Source organism: Pseudorca crassidens, chromosome 2 (assembly GCF_039906515.1).
Source record: "Pseudorca crassidens isolate mPseCra1 chromosome 2, mPseCra1.hap1, whole genome shotgun sequence".
Classification (NCBI taxonomy): Eukaryota; Metazoa; Chordata; class Mammalia; order Artiodactyla; family Delphinidae; genus Pseudorca; species Pseudorca crassidens.
The window spans coordinates 111,215,597-111,235,820 of record NC_090297.1 but is presented as its reverse complement, the minus strand read 5'-3'; the positions used below and the strand labels follow the sequence as shown (position 1 = coordinate 111,235,820).

At 47.1% G+C, this 20,224-nt stretch overlaps 1 protein-coding gene across 7 annotated transcripts in view; it reads right to left on the bottom strand.

Moving 5' to 3' along the window:
• Window positions 1–20,224, bottom strand: part of IL6R (interleukin 6 receptor) — a 75,791-nt gene that overhangs the window by 23,528 nt on the left and 32,039 nt on the right. For 2 of the 7 annotated variants that reach the window (XM_067727965.1, XM_067727966.1), the window contains 4 exons: window positions 16,340–16,386; window positions 15,112–15,181; window positions 11,153–11,246; window positions 1,602–5,487 (listed from right to left, as the gene is read on the bottom strand). In XM_067727965.1, coding sequence (XP_067584066.1) covers window positions 5,241–5,487; window positions 11,153–11,246; window positions 15,112–15,181; window positions 16,340–16,386 — 458 coding nt within the window. In that variant the 3' untranslated portion in view covers window positions 1,602–5,240. Of the gene's footprint in view, window positions 1–1,601; window positions 5,488–8,092; window positions 8,196–10,201; window positions 11,033–11,152; window positions 11,247–15,111; window positions 15,182–16,339; window positions 16,387–20,224 lie in introns of those variants that run through there. The other 5 variants (XM_067727967.1, XR_010941126.1, XM_067727970.1 and 2 more) reach the window with 5 other exon arrangements.

The window sequence follows — 20,224 nt, the reverse complement described above, 5'->3', positions numbered from 1 at the left end:
CTAAATCACTTTGCTCTACAGTAGAAATTAACACAACGTTGGAAATCAACTATACTTCAATAAAATAAATTTTTAAAAAAGAAAATAGTAGGCTATTTTCCTTGTGGACATTGGGCAGCTTTACTAAGCAATTTGAAGTTACCTTAGAAGAAATATCCTAATTGAATATTGCATATTCCCATAGTATGAGTGTTTCCAGATTTTACTGAAAAACTTCATTGTATTCGTGTTTTGGATGGTCACGGAAAACTGCTGGTATGAAATGAGACGTGGCTGAGGTTGTTCTGTTGTTTTTCAGTAACACACATCAGCAAGAAGACAGAACTTTCACAGAGAAAGGAGGGGTTGGCAGTATTTGAAGCACAGTGCAGGGCTCGCTCTCACGCTCAGGACTGTTTAAAGCGACAGGCCACCCAGGCAGCCCACCTGGTCACTACTCTGCCGGAGGGGCTGCTGTGCCCCCAGCCCAGCCCTTGAACACCGCATGGACCAGTTTAAGGCCCTTCAACGGCACACTTCTGCTACTGCAGGAAGGCACACAGTTCCCTGCCGCTGGCCTGTGCTTCTCACAGACATGGAGAAAGGTTCGGTCTCCTTATGCATTAATAAATAAGGAAAACGCTTTCCTTAGTGGCTGTTCCAGGAACTGAGTGTTCCTTGCCATCCTCTACAAGATTCACCATCTGCTCCCCCAAATTCTTCTGGAAAGAGCATCGTAAGCATGTCATCCTAACAGCGACACCGTGGAGAAGAGGGAGGCACCCTCTCCCATTTCCTGCCCCTTACCCCCACTCCTGCACCCTCCGTGGGGCCCACACAGCCAAGCCACCATAGGGACATCTGTTTCCTGTGTCACTTTCTGCAAGACAGGGACCAACCTTAAATGAGACAGTGGCATCCTCAAGGAGTCGATGGGCGCTGTAGGTGTGGTCGTGAGGCTTTCCTCTGATTGCCCAGGCGGCCGGGGGTGGGGTGGGGTCACACAGCAGGGCCTCACACTTCAGCTTTTGGTCTGAGTTACACAATTTCCAGGTTTCCCTGCAGTTTCCTCCTCCCCAGCCCTGAACTGTTTACACAGCAACTCTTATCCACAGAGCAACCACACGATGACTTTCCTCTGTTTGGAAGATATGGGATGGCTGTGTCCCAAGTTTTTCCTATTGAGGACCCTTTTCAATAGGGGACAGATGCAGCCTATCTGATGATCAAGAAGTACAAGGTTGCCTTTGTGATTCCGTTAACACCCCCCTGTCCAATAAACAGTCTTCTGATGAATAATGGCCCTTCCTTTTCCTTCCCCACAGGTTCATCACCTGCTAATGATGTAAACATGGCAGAAGCAACCACGCCCCTTCCAGAAACCCCAGGGCTCATTTGGGGAAATACTTTCATCATTAAAGTCTTTGAGAGATTGCTACTTATTTCTTAAACTTACCTGATTTTTTTCCCAGAGGTGATTTAATCCTGCATTAAGGAGAAGCTCACCCCAAAAGGGTCCTCCTTAATTTTAAACCCATCTTTCCTTACCCTTTTCCCCCATAATCATTCAAGTCTTTCCTTGAAATGACCCAGGTGCCAAAGCATAAATTACCTCTCAAGCATAATTTTAGAACTTATTTATTTCAAACATTTACAATTTTCACTTTAAAAGCAAAGTAGCTGGTAAAAAGAGAAAACATTGAAAAACATCATACTGACCCTTTGCCCCATATACAGACATCATCAGCCTTTGGTATTTGCTTTCAGATAATTAAGTAAAAAAATAAAAACAAAAACTTAAAACTATTATTTCTCTCCAGAAAAAAACAATGTAAAGTTGAGGTATTCTATTTAACGGATGTGTGATCTCCAGCCAAATATGGTTTCTCTATTAATTAACAGCCTTGCTACATGCTGTTCCAATCCTTTCCTTCTGAAGTAGATCTGCATTTGAGCATATGTTCAGACAACTGACAATGTTCCTTAATAATCATTAAGGTTGCCATAGAAACTCACTGGCGCTGGGGCCAGGCTACACCAAGGACACGATGCTGGAAGGACCTTTCGGGGATGCTCAGGAGTGTCTGGCACAGAAGCTGAGCCAGCTGGGCTCCCTTTCAGCAACAGCCTCACTGCCAACTGCTGCACGGAAGGCTGGGATCCAGGCTCCCGCTCCCAAGGACCACCAGTTGCCCCTGCTTCTCCAAATTAAGATAAATTTCTCACCAACTCCTCCCCGACTGGGTCAATCTTAAGTGCCTTTGATGAAGCGATACAGCTCAGCACTAAAGCAGCCAGCCAAGACATTCCTGAACATTCTGCACGAAACCCACAAACCATGACCACTCCCAGCCTGCCCTGCTCAGCTCTGTCCACCACCGGGTGGGCTCCCAGTCCATTCCAGCATCAGATTCCACCCCTCGTAACGGTGTTTCCTTCCCTTGGGGGCAGCTGGGAAATGGCGGACACTCGGGGTGAGCCAAGAGCCTAGCTAACAAACTGCAAGGGCCAGGCTCCCTCGGGGCAAAGAGCTCTCAGGGTCACCAAGGGCTGTGTTGACACATTCAATGCTATACCTCCTTGACCTTTTTTTTTTATTAATGCTACAAAAATTAATGACCACTTTAATTGAGACCTTGATCTAGCATATTTTCAACTTTTCCCACCCAGCAGGATAAGTTGCCCATCTTTAACAAAAATTGTCGCTGTGCTAATAACATTTCACATCTGGCTGTGTAGCAGATGGCTACAGATATTCGGTGAGTAGCATCACTGTTGAGGATAAAAGGCAGCACGTGTGCTGCAGAAACACAGGTAAGGATGACCTGTGGATTGAAACACACATTCACTGACCACAGATTCAAGGACAGAGAAAGCTTAGGGTGTATACCTGTGTACACTGAGCAAGGCCTACGACCCAGAGAAGACAAATATTTTTCCTTCATCTATACTAGCTTATAAAAAAAAAGGGAAAAAAACCCTCTTCAATTAAAAAAAAACACAGTTCCGTTCCAATAATAATGAAAGCAATAACAATTTGGAGATCAAAGCTGCCTAGCTCTCAGCAATCATGAGCTATCTGGATTTCACATCTTCCACTAGCACCGCTCCGCCTGGCTCTGGTAAAATTACACGTGGGTAAAACTTTGTCAAGACTTAAAGAACCGTGGGCACAGAATCACCCTATCTCGTGCAGATTCTCATTTTTTATATTTCCCTTTAACAGCATTTTTGCTGTTCGCAGTCAAGGAAAATTTAGAGAAAAACAAAACAAAACAAAACCACCTGCCTCACTTTTGTCAAGTTAAGATCACTTGCCAGAAGCAGCAACAGGGTCTGAAATTTACAGCCAAAGCCAGCAATGAAAATCACTGCGTAGTCCAACATCCTAACAGTTTGAACCTGGCAAACGGTAAATAAAACATGGTCATTTCCATCCTTTCCCCACCTATCTGGTGCTGGTGGTTATTTTTCTAAAAGGGGAGACTACTAGAAAAGTTTTGTGGTCTGGTAAATTTTTAGTGGTGGTTACATGACTGATTTTAATCACAGCTTCATTCTGGGACATCCCAGAATACTTGAGGGTGCTTGTTTGGGTAACCACGAACATCACTGAATTTTCAAAGCCCAGACGGAAAAGTGAACTGAAGTGGTTACTGCAGTGTCACGGCGAGACATTTACTCCGTGCTTCAATACTAGCTGAACTGAATCACACTCAAGGAACTAACTAAAGAGAGGAAGGCACCAAGTTTAGGGCTGTGGTGTTTTCTCTAATGAACCTCCTCTGATACCCGAGGGCTCGTGGCTTTCAGGGGTGGGGATTTTCAGCTGACCTGCTGGGTAATCGTGGGAGGCTTGCTTCCCAGCACCGTGACACGGAGCTGGACACCGTTTCCTTCTCAGCCGCCTGGGGGAGTAGTAACAAGCTGCTTTTCTGCTAAATTAGAGAAGAGGCAGACTTTTTTTTTTTCACTTTTTAAGGCAAAAACAAAATTTAGAATGAAACCAGAGTCTCTTCTCTAATAGGGCAAAATCTCCTTTTCTCCCCCTTTTCCACTTGACTCAGTTTTGTGTTAAACAAAGCTATCGTGCTTTTCCCCCATTATTTCTATACTGACACTCAGCTAATACTGGATCTTCCACCCTCTGAAGATAAAATAGTCAGCAGTTTTTTTAAAAACCAAATTAAAATCCATTCTTGCCGGGTTCTTTTGTCTTTTTGCATAAATATTACCTTCCCTGGTTACTCAGGCTCCGCTGAAACTAAAATAAACAAAGCTGGAATAAGGCAGCTTTGATTTCACCACTGGCAGAAGCCCTCCCTCATGCCAGTTCTCATTTTGGAGGGCCAGGGGAGGGGGAGAATGGAGAATGGTGGTTTGCAGAGGCCGCTGTCCCCCTCAGCAATGCTGTGACAGACAAGCATGGAGACCCTGTCCCCACCACTCCCCTCCTTCCCCACGGCTTCTTTCCTGAAGTCCTGGGATCCAAAAAGGGACATGGAGCCAGTGCAACTGCTTCTGGATTCAGCAAGCGCTTGGACTGTCGTTCACATTTAGAAAAATGCTAATGAGGAACTGATTATAATTCCATTTCAAACCATCAGACCCTGAGATACAATCGCCCCCCTCTCAGCTGTTCAGTGAAGAAAAGCAGGTGAGACTTTTCCCCCAGCCACGGTGGTTTAAGAAAAGCCGATCTCAGGCCTAGAAAAACTGAATTGAGAAGGCACTTGGGCTTCAAGAAGCTTAGAAGATGAAGCTGTGCGGTGGGCCAAGAGATAAGCGACTCGGGGAGTCTTTGGCTGGACGTTCATCCCACCCGCCTGAGGGTGCAGCTTCTGGAGGTGGGTCGGGGTGCGCGGGCGGCCAGCAACTTGTCCGCACCAAGCCCAGGGGGGAGTCTGAGGCCTGCGCAGCCACCCGGCTCTGCCCACCGGAGTGTCCGGTAGAGTCTTGACACCCCTCTCTTCACGGGGGCCTGAGTTCACTCTAAGCCCTGTAAGCAGGGCACTGGGGGAAGAGTGGTTCAAAAACTCAACCACCTCTTCCTTCTGAACAGACGCAGCAAACCTTTCTTTCACCCAGCACAGAACCTTCTGCGAGGCCCTTCTGTAGAGGCGAAGCCAGAGGCCGCGAGCACCCGAGGTGAGCCGGCACGGCAGCGAGGAGCGTCTTTGCTAGGCCAGTTTGTGCTTCTGCATCCACACAGTCCAGGGGCCCTGACACCCCAGGCTGCCAGGTGCCACCCGGCCAGCCAGCTATCTGGGGAAGAAGTAGTCTCTGTTGCTGACGTCATAAGGTCTCTGAGGGCCACTGGCATCTGGTCGGCTAGTCCTTGAGGTGTTGTCAGACCCAAGGCTGCTGGGGGACACCGGCGGGGAGATGAGGGGCACAAGCACTGGGGTGGGCTTGGGCCTCTCAGGGACCAGCTGTCCCAAAGAATACGGTGGGTGCACGCTCGTCTTGCCTTCTTTCAGAGCCTGCAGCTTCCCCGTCTTCTTGAACCTTCACACAGACACACAAAGACAAACCATGCAAATGTTGAGTTCCCTCTGTGATAAACCCGCGAGAAAAACACCAACAGCTGGCGGCCCTGGTGGCCTGGCGCTCCTGGGTTTCAGCTCCAAGAAGTGATAACTATTTATTCATTGGCTGTTTATTGTTACCAGGAGTTACACAATCCTCTGAAGAGTCATCAAAAATATCCCAAGAGGGCTTCCCTGGTGGTGCAGTGGTTAAGAATCCGCTTGCCAATGCAGGGGACACGGGTTCAAGCCCTGGTCCAGGTAGATACCACATACCGTGGAGCAACTAAGCCTGTGCGCCACAACTACTGAGCCTGAGCTCTACAGCCCGCAAGCCACAGCTACTGAGCCCACGTGCCACAACTACTGAAGTCCCACGCCTAGAGCCCATGCTCCGCAACAAGAGAAGCCACCACAATGACAAGCCTGCGCACCGCATCAAAGAGTACTCCCCGCTCGCCGCAACTAGAGAAAGTCCGCGCACAGCAACGAAGACCAACGCAGCCAAAAATAAATGAATAAATAAAATACCCCAAGAGAATAGGTATGTGTTGTGGGTCCAGTTTACCAATGGGGAAACTGAGGCTTTGAGAGTGTGGCTTTGAGTGCCCCTTTATAGCACCGAGAATTTAGTTTGTCCTGCTCCAGAGGCTACCCAGAGGGGCCCCTCAGTCAAATTAACACTGGCTAGAGGTAGAAAATTGGCAGCTGCCTTTAATGGCAGGGAAAAGGCTGTACTGCTCCCTCAGCAGCCCTCCTGCTCCTCTTGCTTCCAATATTCCCGGCGTCCCCAATTCTCCTTACACCTCTGGGTCCCCTCACACCATGCTGGCACGTTCTCACAGACTCGGCCGTGGGCACCACTTGGGCACAAGTGACTCATCTGACAGGAAAGTCAATGTTAAACAGGAAGGAGATAGACATCTCTCTGATCATAGCTTCGTTCACCCTGCTCCATTCTGGGCCCAAAGCCAGGGCTCAGTAACTGAGAAAAGTCACTTGACAGCCCAGAGAAAGATGAGATGGTGATAGCAATCTTCAAAGGTACAGTCAGGTCTCCTCCCTGAAGGGGCCCTTCTGTTGGGTGGGGCAGCTCATCTCCCCCTCCTGCTTCCCACTTTGTCGCCTATTAACTTATTGCCCATTGACCTCAAAGTGGGAGCAAGGTGGTCTCCCTCAGTTCTACCAAATGTCAGCTACTCCAGGAAGGGCTGGGAGGGAAGAGGGGAAACCAATGTCAAAAACAAGGTTTGGGGATTTTCCTTAGGTTTCTTTTTATATCGACAGGCTACTCCTGTCCTTGTTATGATAAATAATTGATAGTTGGCTCCAAATCTGCCATTGGCTCTTAGCCTGTTATCCAAATGGAATAAACAATCTGCAGAATGTGACTTAGGCTTCGCCATTCAGGCACTGCACAGGAAGGGAACACAGCAGGGGTGCTTACTGGAGCTACGCTGTGTCCCTGGGTGGAATCCTTCTCCCTCATGAGAGAACTGAGGATAGAGTCATTATGCTCTGGATTTCAAAATATTCAGATCCTCTGACCCAAGAATTCCACTTCTGGGAATATACCCTCAGGAAAGAGCATAGCTGCAGAAAAAGCTTTATGCACAAAGATGTTCAACACAGTGTTATTTACAAAAGCAAAACAACAACCCAAATGCCCAATAATAGGAGGTTGGTTAAGTGATCTTGGGTATTATAGCCACCTAATGGAGGAGTGATGAAAGTGAGGTTTACAAAGAATTTGTAATGATGGGAAGAAGTGCTTATGTTATATAACTGATACTAAAGTTATAAGGCAGGATTCAGAGCTGTAGAGACAGAATAATCATGGCTACATAAAAACAAACAAGAAACTATGCAGAGGAAAAAGACTCAGAAGAAATTCATCTAAATGTAAAGTGTTCATGAGCTGGGTGTCAATTGCACGGGTATCTTCACTTTGTGGAAATTCATGGCACTGTACACTTATGACATCTGCAATTTCCTATATGTTTGTTAGACTTCAATCACATTTACATTTTAAAAATTAACAGTGGCTGTCTTTGCATAATGTGTCATTTTTCTCCCTTCTTCCTATTTGTCAGTATTTAGCAAATTACCAATTTTTAGCAATCATGTATCACAATTTTTTTAAAGTCTCTATTGATGTTACCTGACCAATATGGAAAGCAATCTCTGTCCTCAGTTTTTTTCCAAAGCAATTGGACGGGTAACTGAGAAAGATGAGCCTTCCTTCTTTTGAAAAATTTTGAGGAGTGAATGAGATTTTTTGGCAAATCACTAAGCTCAGAGGGGCCTTTGAAACCCCAGGGCCTGGGGTATATCCACACTTGGCACTGCCCTGCCCTGGGCAGGGGTCTGAGCAGGGCCTGGGGGCTGGAGAGGGTGCAGGGCGGGTAGAAGGAACAAAGAGCTGAGCTGTCAGACTTTTGCACCTCAGCCGCCACCTTTTACCTATTTTACATACTTGGGCTTCGTAATGTTTTGCTTAAAGAAAAGGTTCTGCAGCTAAAAGAAATTTTTAAAAAACACTTATAGGGCTTCCCTGGTGGCGCAGTGGTTGGGAGTCTGCCTACCGATGCAGGGGACAGGGGTTCGTGCCCAGGTCCGGGAAGATCCCACATGCCGCGGAGTGGCTGGTCCCGTGAGCCACGGCCGCTGAGCCTGCGCGTCCGGAGCCTGTGCTCCGCAATGGGAGAGGCCACAACAGTGAGAGGGCCGCGTACCGAAAAAAAAAAAAAAACACTTATAATATCCCTTAACCATAGAAGTGGGAGAGTGTGATTTTAAAATATTGAAATGAGGGACTTCCCTGGTGGTCCAGTGGCACAGAACTGAGATCCCGCATGCCCCGTGGTGCGGCCAAAAATAAAAATTGAAATAAGACAATACATTCAATACAAAATGATTTAAATCATAGGCATACATATAGGAAGTCCTCACCTAATAGCGTTAGCCATTCTAGATAAATGTGCAGAAAAGCAATTCTCTGCTATGAGAATCCTAGCCATTCTAGATAAATGTGCAGAAAAGAAATTCTCTGCTATGAGAATCCTATTTTCTCAGTGCCTGAGAGGATAAAATAAAGAGAGAGAAGCAGTGGGGCACAGGGAGTAGGGTGGGGAGAATTGGCCCCTGTAAGTTATAACATCCACTTAAGATGGCACACTTTCTTCAACAGCACATTTAAATTTTAAAAACTTGTCACCGATGTTGCTGGAAAAATATTTAGGAAAATACTATGCTTTGCTTGAGGCACAAAATAAATGTACTAAAAATAAAAAGATGGTGTCACAGGTGGGCGGGCTTTACTTCCTCTACCTGCCTCTCATTCTGTCCACTGTAATCTGGCCACCCCAACTGTACAGTGGCCCAACCATTTTGGCACCCCAGGCTCCCACATCATCTCTACATTTACACTCTTGTCTTGACACGGGGGACTTTGGGAGTAGGAGTTTTTCATTACTTGAAATAACTGGCCTCTTTCCAAATAAATTTGCCTTATATGAGAGAAAATGGAAACTCACCAGGCTAGGAAATAAATTACTGATATGTTCTCTGCACAAGGCACTGTGCCTTCGGGGACTCTGGTTGTGTAGCAACCAGCCAGTGTGCAAGCACCATCAGCACATTAGCAAACTAAGTCTGTGATGAGCACTGTGGCCAATTCCCAGCCTAACGCTTCTCTCTTAGGGGTTAACAGCACACCAAGATGACGCTGCTTGTTCGCGGGGCCACTGGCCAACACTGGACTGATAGGACCAACTGGGCCCACCTCTTAGCTGACAGCAGGCTGGTGCAGTGGGCAGGGACTCTCAGGACACAAGTTCTAGGCCTGTCTCTGCTAATTAATAAGTTGTATGTCCTTGGGCAAGTCATTTACCTTTCAGGGCTGTTTTCTCATTTGTAAAATTAAAGAGTTTGACTAAATGACCCATAAGGCCGTATCCAAAAAGCACAAGCTTTGGGTTTGAATCTTGGCCTTAGCCTTACTAGCTGTGATCACTCCACCTCTTTCAGCTTTCATTTCCTCATCTGTCAAGTGGAAATCACGATATTTACTCTATAGGGTCTGTGGTAGGTTATAAGAAAGGCCTTTTGAAGCCCTAATGATATAGAAATAGAAAGAGAACACAGAAGTATGTGTCTGAGGTGAGGCAAGGGATCCCTTAGAAGGCAGCAGGAAGACCTCGGAAAGTTGCCATGGCCCCTCTCTGACCCAAAGGTATAAAAGACAGTGAGTTCTTGGTTCCTCCAAGGAGTTACCTCCACTCTTGAGGAACCTTATCTTCTGCACACCCTTTGGACAGCTTGCTCACTACTTCATTGGAAAATCAAAGCAAAACAACCCGAACACAGCTTGAGTTGTCATCTTCCAACCCAGAACACCTTGGTGGGCGAGCTGTTTCAGGGTCACTGTGAGAATCCAATGAGCTGTAACATGTGGAAAAGCTCTCTGCCAAGGTCTTACCCCTCCTTCCCAAGCACCCTCAAAGACCACCTCTCACAACCACCAGGTAGAGTCCTTGAAAGTTACACACAAGGGGAGAGACAGGAAAAACACAGTGAAGTTTCTCCTCTACTTATATTATTGTAATGAACCACCATCCAAAGTCAGAGCCCAGCCTGATTTCCTTTAGGGCTTCAGCATATGCAAAATTACCAGTTCCTGCAGTAAAATCATGAACATAGCAAGTTTTCTTTATTGCCCATTCATTGGGAGCACTGTTAGGTGATCTCTCCGCAAGCTTGGGAACGAATGACAAAACCAATGACCGAATGGAGAGAGAGACTCCGATGAAATGGGCAGGGGCGTTACAGTGACCAGGGTGCCAACCGAGCCCTCACCTGTGGTGTTTCCTCACCATGACGGGACGAGGGCACTAGGACAGGGCATTTAAAGGTGATCCACTAGGTCTGCTTATTTGGAGACACGGAGTATTCCCAAGAATGTCTAGCCAGGCACTTCAGAGTTACCTGTGCACCACCCTGGTGTGGTGCTTCTCTCGTGGTATTTTACTGATTTTAGTACGTGGTTCTTGGAGGAGAGGGAGGGTCCTATTCGTACCGCAGTCCCAGAGCCTAAGGGGTTTCTTCAGTGTCTAACACACACTTCTCCCTCTGGTGTTCACAGCCAGGTTTTCCTGCTTCTTCTCCTCCCTGTCAGGCCACTCCTTCTCAGCCCCTTTCTCATCGCCCCCTCTACACAATTTTTCAATTGTATTCCACAGGTTACATTGTTGGCCCCATCCTCTCTCAAGGCCCCAACTACCACCTGCCTGCTGCCAATGATCTGAATTACCTCCAAAACTTGTTCACTTGGAGTTTCCCCAGTGGCGCCAACATGTAATCGTCGCTTTTCACTCAGTTGTTCTACCTCCAGTGTTTTCCATTCTTCATGGACGACACCCACCATCTGCCCAATTGCTTAAGCCAGAAACTTGAGGGTCAGACTTGACTCCTCCCTCTCTTCCATTCTTCTCTTCTGAGCTGTCATCAAATCTTGTCAATTCTAACTTTAAAATATACCTTGAATCCATTCATGGCTCTCCAACCCATTGCCAGCATCCTAGCCCTGGCAAAGCTAGATCAGAAACATGAGAACACCACAGGACCACCCCCCGGGCCCATCTCACCTCAGGACAATGCCAATACAGAGGAGCGTCCCGAAGGCCAGGCTTCCTCCAGCCACCAGGAAGGTGGGCAGTGGTACCGAAGTAGAATCTTGCACTAGAAAAAAAAAAAAAAAAAAAGGAAGAGAAAGAAGAGGAGGAGGAGGAAGAGAGGAGCAGAGGAAAGAAGGGAAAAAACCACTCAGCAGGTGCTGTCAAAACCTCAACAGAACCTCACCCCTGTAGGAGGAAACAGCTCTGCGTTAAGCAACAGGCCCCTTGACGAGCTTGCCAGTTTTCTGGCCAAAGCCACCTCTACAGGAGTCACCCCCAGCACAACCTGACAGACCCCAGGATGCCACCACTTGGCAAGAGATACACCTCAAGCTCAGAGCTTCTGAGCGCCTGCGGCCAGCCACAGACTCCCACTCACTTTCAAAGTGGCTTTTCTAGTGGCATTCAGCCTGCCCCACAAGGCACAGAGGGAGTGCCAGAAACAGAGGTTTGGGGGACCTCACTGACGGCAGCGCCACCGAGGACAATGTCACGGAGGCTCAGGTGCTTTAAATCAAGTGTTCAGGTGCAGTTTTCCCCAGTGGGGTGTCACCTCTTGCCTGTCTCCCCACTTGGTACTCAAGCCGCAGCCACATGAACTTCATTCCATCTTCCTCATGCCATGTTCCCTCTTCCCCCAGAGCTCTTCCCACATGTCCTCTTCTCCCCCAGAACGCTCATCCACCTTCACTGCACCTCTTTGCTGTCCAGTTCCTCCTGGACCTTTGAGTCTCACATGAGGTGATGTCATTTCCTTTGAGAAGTGACCCTGCTCCAAGCTGGCTACGTGCCCTTCCTGGTTACTCCACCGCCTCCAGTCTGAGCTCCCTGAAAGCCGGGACCACATGTGTCTTTTTCCCAACTGCTCCCAACGGCTCATGTGGTGCCTTGAACAAAGCAGGCTCACCAATATTTCATTCAATGAATAAAAGAACAAACTAGCTTCACGGGCTGCCCTGGTGGCGCAGTGGTTGAGAGTCCGCCTGCCGATGCGGGGGACGCGGGTTCGTGCCCCGGTCCGGGAAGATCCCACATGCCGCGGGGCGGCTGGGCCCGTGAGCCATGGCCGCTGAGCCTGCGCGTCCGGAGCCTGTGCTCCGCAACGGGAGAGGCCACGACAGTGAGAGGCCCGCGTACCACAAAAAAAAAAAAAAGAAAGAAAGAAAGAAAAAAAAAAAAAACTAGCTTCACAAGCAGCCACGTCCTCCCACAGAAAGCTCCTTCCCGTGGCTGCCAGAGAGAGACCCTGGACTAGACAGAGAGTACATCTGTCTACCATCATTCTCTCCTGCTGGAAATGCAGATACTTGCAGTCTCATGGACTTGGGATTCAGGCCCTTCCGCCCCAAACAGTACCCAGTGCTGATGAAGATGTCACCTACCAGTCATCACTTCGAGTGCCCTGTGGATGCAAGCTTTGCCTTGAGCTCCAGCTGGTAGTGGGCACTGACCACAGGGACGGGTCTCTCCTAGTATGTCCTACGTCTCTTGGCAGAGAAAGCCATTTCATGTATGCTCGGCTGACTCGTTTACTAATATTTCATCACCTTTTGTATTTGTTCCTTCGTTGATTCAACAAATATTTATTGAGTGTCTATCGTGTGCCAGGCTCTGTTCTAAGCCTTGGGGATACAGAGAATTGGATGACAGAAAGGCTCCTGGCTTCCTGGATCTTACCTTCTAATCAAGCGAGACAGACAAATACGTATGTAATATGATGTCAGCAGTGACAAGGGCAATGATGGAAAACAAAGCACAGGAAAGGAAGAATGACAGCAGCGGGTTCTGTCAGATTGGCTGGTGGGGAAAGGCCTCCCTGAGGAGGGGGCATTTGAGCAGAGGCCTGGATGAAGGGGCTGGCCTAGTGGAGGTCGGGGGAAGAGCACCCAAGGCAGAGCAAGCAGCAGACGCGAAGGCCACGAGGTAGAGCATGTGTGGAAGAGTGAGGAGGGTAGAGTGAGTGAGAGGGAGAAAGGAGGAGGGGAGGTCTAAAGATTGGGGGCCTGACCCCATGGAGACTAGGGCCTTTCTTAGGTCTTTGGGTTTTACTCCAGGAGAGAAGATGGTGTTGAGTGAAGGAGAGCTTGGATTTGTGTTTTAAGAATCATTCTGGGGGCTTCCCTGGTGGCGCAGTGGTTAAGAATCCGCCTGCCAATGCAGGGGACACGGGTTCGAGCTCTGGTCTGGGAAGATCCCACATGCCGCGAAGCAACTAAGCCTGCGCGCCACAACTACTGAGCCTGCGCTCTGAAGACTGCGAGCCACAACTACTGAAGCCCACGCACCGCAAGGAAGAGTAGCCCCCGCTCACCACAACTAGAGAAAGCCCGCGTGCAGCAATGAAGACCCAACGCAGCCAAAAATAAATAATAAATAAAATAAATAAATTTAAAAAAAAAAAGAATCATTCTGGCTGGTGGTTGGAAAAGAGTCTATTGGTGATTAAGACTAAAAGCCAGCAGACCAGCAGGCAGCTCCTAAAGTCCTACAGGAGGAAAGACAGCAGTGACTGGACCGGGTGTTGGCAGTGGAGGAGGTGAGAAGTGGTCAGCTCCTGGACGTGCCTCGAGATACAACTGGCAGGACCTGCTGAGGGACTGGACATGGGATGAGGGATAGAAGAGGAAGCATGTCTAATTCCCTGGCCCCAGCAACCCAGAAGATGTGGTGTCAGTTCCTGAGATGAGGAAGAAGGATAAGAACAGATTTGGGTTGAAGAGGCAGGGAGGCATCACGTATTCTCTTTTAGGCACATTCAGTTTGAGATTTTTAGTAGGTATCCAGGTGGACACGTCACCTAGGCAGTTGGATACACAAGTCTGGATCTTAGTGGAAAGGTCAGAGATGGGGCTAGAAGTTTGGGAGTCATGAGCCCATAGATGGTCTTTAAAGACATGGGGCTGAATGAGATAGATCATCAGTGAGAGCAGATGGAGAAGACTCCAAGGTCCTTCCTCCACAGCAGCCCCTGAACTGCTGCCCCAACCTCCTGCCATTCCACCCATATCATTTAAGGCTCATTTCAAACGGCACCTCCTCCATGAACTTTCTCTGATTCCCCCAATGGACATGTTCTCTCAAGTCTCTAAATCCCACTTTGCTTTATCTATGGCTCTCTTTTGGCCAGTCTCACACTCTGCTCTCTGTTAGTTACTACTTTACTCTTTACCAGAGCCTGCCCCCGGGATGGTAGACTCCTGGAGAGCAGGGATGCGTTCAATTCCCTCTGAGTCCCCAGCTGTGCAGGCAGAGCGTAGCCTCAGGTGTTTAGTAGGTCCCCCCAGGTGCACTGCACTAGGTAGGGCTTTGCAACTGGGGTGACAGAGCATGGGCGTCCAGCATCAGGTGCGGCAGGAATCTGCCCAGGTAAAGGTAAGGAGGCCAAGGCCTTCCTCAGAAAGCCATCAGATGGATCGACTCAGCTACTGAGCCTCCAGAGTCTGGACCCCATGAGTCCCATACATATAGTAAAAAAGCACAGGACCTGGGATCTTGCTTTTTTCTTTCTTTTTTTGGCTGGGATCTTTCTTGATGAGAATGTTACTAAGTTTTCCTGGTCTCACAGATATAGGGAATCAGAACCATTGAAATCAAGGGTTTCTGAAGCAAAGATTTATCCCATTCCTCAAAGCGTATTCCATTTCAGACTCCAATAATTTTGTTGGTAGCACATTCATTTGTATTCTGGGCCAATTGTGAAGTATTTTACTGACTTATCCCACCCTTCTTATGGTCTCTTCACTATATCATAGCTAACAATATCAAACTTGGAGGTATAAAGTAACAAAAAAGAATATTTCTGCCATTGATCCTTTTCATTAAGCAGACTGGTCCTCTGCCAATATTTCCAAAAAGAAAAGGACTTTCTGAAGAGACAAGTTCTTTTGCATCCCATAGGCCATAGAAATACAAATATATCCAGTCCTTACCTGGGAGGCTTGTTGCATTTGCAGAATCTTTGGAGAAAAGATTTTCATTATCTTCATTAGTAGTAGGTGCCTAAAAGAGACATTCCTGACTGTAAGCCTGTTTCTGCAGATTCCACCATCATTCAGGACCCAGCTCAGGTGCCACCTCCTCCTTAACCCCCTGCCTGATCCACCCAAGGCATTCCTTTCTCTGTCTCATGGACCTCTCCATGTCTGACCTGTCAATCTCAACTTTTGCACTATTATTTATATCTAACAGCTTGCCTACTCAAGGTGGGGATTTCTTCCCATCTGCCACTCTACCAGGAGCTTAAGAGCACAGCACCTTCCACAGAGGAGAATCAATAGATACCCTGAAGCAGCAGTTGTATTACGGGTCCGGTCCCAGGGCGTGGATACCACCACTTACTAGGAAAACCACAGGCTAGAACTTTGGATCCACCACTTACTAGCTATGTAACCCTGGGCAAGTTTCTTAACCCACGTGGGCATCACTTTTCCTCCCTTGTAGGCACAACCATCCTGACACCCAAATCTTGGTTATCCTAAGGATGAAATGAGTTAGCAAACGCCAGGCTCAGAGCCTAGCACGGCGTGGCAAGTTCTCAGTGTCAGTTCCCTCCATGCTCCAGCCCCACAGGCATGGGCTTCACCCTGGAGCTGCTTCCACTGGTGCCTGGACAGTCCTGCATCCAACATAGCCAAGGTGCAGGACCCTAGGCTCCTTCCCTGTGCTGTCCAGCTCCAGGAGTGGCTGAGCCTCCCAGCTTAGCATTTAGGGAATTAAGGACCAGGAGAAGAGTTGTAGTTGGATGGGAAATTGGATTACTCGAGGATTTGTTGAGCAGCTTCAGAAGTAATCCTCTTTCCAGAAAATTATGACACCAGGAGTCCACAGGGGAAGAGCTCAGAAAAACTGAATGTGAGTCACAGGCTAAGCTGTTAGTGGTGCCCAGAGGTTCAGAGATGAGACAGCAGGCACCAGACACAGAGCAGCTCAGTGAGCTAGGCCGGCACCGCTCCACACTTTCCATGGCCCACATCCCCGGGATGAGAACTGCTCTTACCCTGCTTTACAGAGGTGTGAAAAGGACAGGCAAGTTGCCCGTGGCCATGTTTCTAGTAAGTGGCAGAGCTGGGATTTAAACCAATTTCTGCCTGATGCCAGCCCACAACCCTTAACACTAGGTGCTGTCGCCGTGACCCTTTGACAAGAACATGAGCTCACCTGTGTGGAGGGGGGCAGCTCAGTCTCAGCTGGAGAACTCTTGGATTCTGTGGATAGAAGAGTCATTATTAATGATTCATGGATGCTGAAAGTCCTATCTGATGGAATAAAATTCATCACAATGAATTTTATGCTGGAAACAAACAAATATCCAAACCTAGAGGACTAGCTATATAAATTATGATATAGCCACATATTGTAATAGCCTTTAAAAATATTTTAGAGGGCTTCCCTGGTGGCGCAGTGGTTGAGAGTCCGCCTGCCGATGCAGGGGACGCGGGTTTGTGCCCCGGTCCGGGAAGATCCCACATGCCGCGGAGCGGCTGGGCCCGTGAGCCATGGCCGCTGAGCCTGCGCGTCCGGAGCCTGTGCTCTGCAACGGGAGAGGCCACAACAGTGGGAGGACCGTGTACCGCAAAAAAAAAAAAAAATTTTAGAAAACAGCTAAGAATATGCTATGTTTTATGAAAAATTCAAGACAAGAAAAAGGCCACAGAGTTTGATCCAGAGCTTCTAAAGAAACACATTTATATCATTTTTCATTATATGTTATATGATATATTGCAATATATATATTCACACAGAGGAAAAAAAGTTGGAAGGATACACAGCACTAGATATAAACACCATTAAAATTTTAATTTCCTTTATGCACATTTTTGCAATAAAAAATATTTATTTAAACAAAAGATTCTAGGGACTTCCCCGGTGGTCCAGCGGTTAAGACTCCATGCTCCTAATGCAGGCGTCCCTGGTTTGATCCCTGGTCAGGGAACTAGATCCCGCATGCCGCAACTAAGGCCCAGCACAGCCAAATAAATACATACTTTAAAAAATATATAAACAACAGATTCTCACCTGCCTGGGTGGGCTTAATACACTTTGCCCGAGAAGGGAGGTGGACTGGGCACCCTCCCAGGCCCCTCTCCCTCCATGGGAACCACGTTTCTGCAGAAACCCGCAAGGCTGCAGAAGGCCAAGTATCAAAGCGAGAGTGCTGACACAAGGCCAGGCTCAGTGGCAAACGTGGGCCCGAGGGACCAGGCGCTGAACCCTGACAGGCAATGTGTGGAATGCTCTGGAGTTTAAAATATTTTCTTTTCAGTTCATCATTTTTCCATCAAGAAATTAAAAATACCACAGAACCGGTTTACACAAAGATGTCGAGCCTCCCTGAGCCAGGAGTAGAAGGGCTAGCAAGGGGTTGGAGGAGAGGGTGACCCTACTTCTGCTCAGGACAGAATTTCCAGAGGGAGTGTGACTTCCCAGGAGGGGAGAAAAACCACACACTAGCAGCAGTGGAAGGGACACAAGAGCATGTTCACCCTCCGCATTGTACAGAGAGGAAACAGAGGCCCAGAGAGGGAAAGCAACTTGTCCACGGTCATACATCAAGTTAGCCCCAAATCAACCTAGGATAAATGGGAGGGACACAGTCTCTTATTCCTGTGTGTTCCTCCCAGACCAGCCTAGCAGAGAACAGTTAGACTCATAGCAGGGGGTGATTGAAGGATTAAAGGAGGGGGCGGGGATACTAGAATGAAAGCTAAAACCGGGAGACAGGGGCAACGCTACATAGGAAATATGGCTGACCATGGATGGTCATTCAGTGCAGTGGTTCCCAAACCCAGACATGTTCAGCATCACTGGTGGCTTTTTAGGTCCCATCCTTGACCTATGGCCTCAGGATCTCCAGGATGGGATTCAGACATCAGGGTTTTGAAAAGGTTCCCCAAGCCCACAGAGATGTTTCAGGAAGAAAGGGAGACCAGTATAGTTTCAACCCTCAGCTCTGACCCCCCAACATGGTACATGGTCCAGAAAAGGATGTTTAACCTTTGGTGGCTCAGATTTCCAGGGATAAAGTAGGAATTTTATCTCAAGTAACCCAGGAATGTTACCAGAATGGACAAAATTTTTCTAATGCATAGTAAGATTGTCTTACATAACAAGACTTTTTAAAAAGCTCCCCAGGGACTTCACTGGTGGCACGGTGGTTAAGAATCCACCTGCCAATGCAGGAGACATGGGTTCGATCCCTAGTCTGGGAAGATCCCACATGCCACGGAGCAACTAAGTCCGCGAGCCACAACTACGGAGCCCACATGCTGCAACTACTGAAGCCCACACACCTAGAGCCCATGCCCCACAACAAGAGAAGCCACTGCAATGAGAAGCCCACACACCACAACGAAGAGTAGCCCCCGCTCACCACAACTAGAGAAAGCCCGCACACAGCAACGAAGACCCAACACAACCAAACAGAATAAAAATTTAAAAAGAAATAAATAAATAATTTTTGGTAAAAAGTTCCCTAGATGATGATGGGGACCCCTGATTCAGACCATTTGTCCCCTGAGATGGAGCAACTTTTGCATCATTACTACTAATAATCATTTCCATTTTACAAATGAAAAAACTGGGGATCAGGGTCGGAAGAAATAAGTTAGGTTAATAATACTAACTGCATACTAATAGAATATTACTAGTATTTCTAGCAGCGACCTTTGTGGAAGCTCGCCCTACTCCAGTCCCAAGTGGTTCTTAGCCTATGTGATGCTGAGGCCTCACAGCAATATACGAGGCAGGTACTATTATCTCAGGTTTACAGAGACATGGAGGCTCAGGAAGGCTATAAAACATTAGCAACATCTGTGAGCACATTTTTTTTTTCTGTTTGGACAGAAGTATTTCATATTTCTCCTAAAGTATTTTATATTTCCCAATGCCTCCCTTCAGCTAGCATGCTGGGTGAAAGAGGGGAAGGAACCATCATTCACTGGTCCCCTTGTGCCCCCATGTGCCCCCCATGTGCCAGGAAGTTACAGGGGTAAGGATAGTGGTGGTGGTAACTAGACAAAACAGCAATAATAACAATGCCTAATATTTAATGAGCACTTACTATGTGCCAGGCACCATTCTACCTACTTTACATGAATTAACTCATTTAATTCTCACAACAGTACTCTGAGATTGGTACCATTTTTATCCCCACTTTACATATGGGGAGAATGAGGCACAGGGAGGTTAAATAGCTTGCCTGAAGTTTTGTAAGAAACAAGTGTTAAGGCTTTCTGACTCCAAGAATACTCTTTTTTTTCCCCTTTGTTAAAAAAAAAAAAATCACCTCTAGATTGACCATGTCTCAAATTCAGGGACTGTATCTTACTCATCTTTGTAAACTCACTTCTTAACACAGGCCTGGCATCTTGCTGAAAAACTTTGTAGTTAGAAAAATATTAATTATGGAAAAAATCACTTGGAAAAAAAAGACTATTTGATACATTAACAGCAACACCGAGTGTGTCCCTTGTATTAATATTTCCAGATTGTAAGGTGTACTTTTATATTCATAACAAAGTGAGTGAATGAATGATCATACTCCAATAAGTGAGACTGATAAAGACCACCTGTGAGTTTTTTCCACACAAGTTTTTAAAACAAGAGACTTATTTCTGTTAATTTGAGAACGGATTTGGGTTTGCTTGCTTGGGTCTTGGAATAGATAAATCCAATATAAAAGATTGCAGAGGTCTTCATACAGATGTGTAACCTTGGTCAAGACACTTAACCTCTTTTAGGCCTTGTTTCTTCACTTCTAAGCAAGGGGATAACTTCCTCCTGCACAGATCACCTGGGATCACAGGCTGAAAGGACCTAGCACTCACGCGGCACACAATAATATCTGTTTAAAAACTGACCCAACTCTCAAAAATCAGAGCAGAGAATATAAAACATTTTCTAACACAATAATTTTTTTTAAACCTAGATGGCCTTGGGTATAGTGATAACATTTTATTTTATTTATTATTTTTTAATAAATTTATTTATTTATTTATATTTCTGGCTGCACTGGGTCTTCGTTGCCGCGTGTGGGCTTTCTCT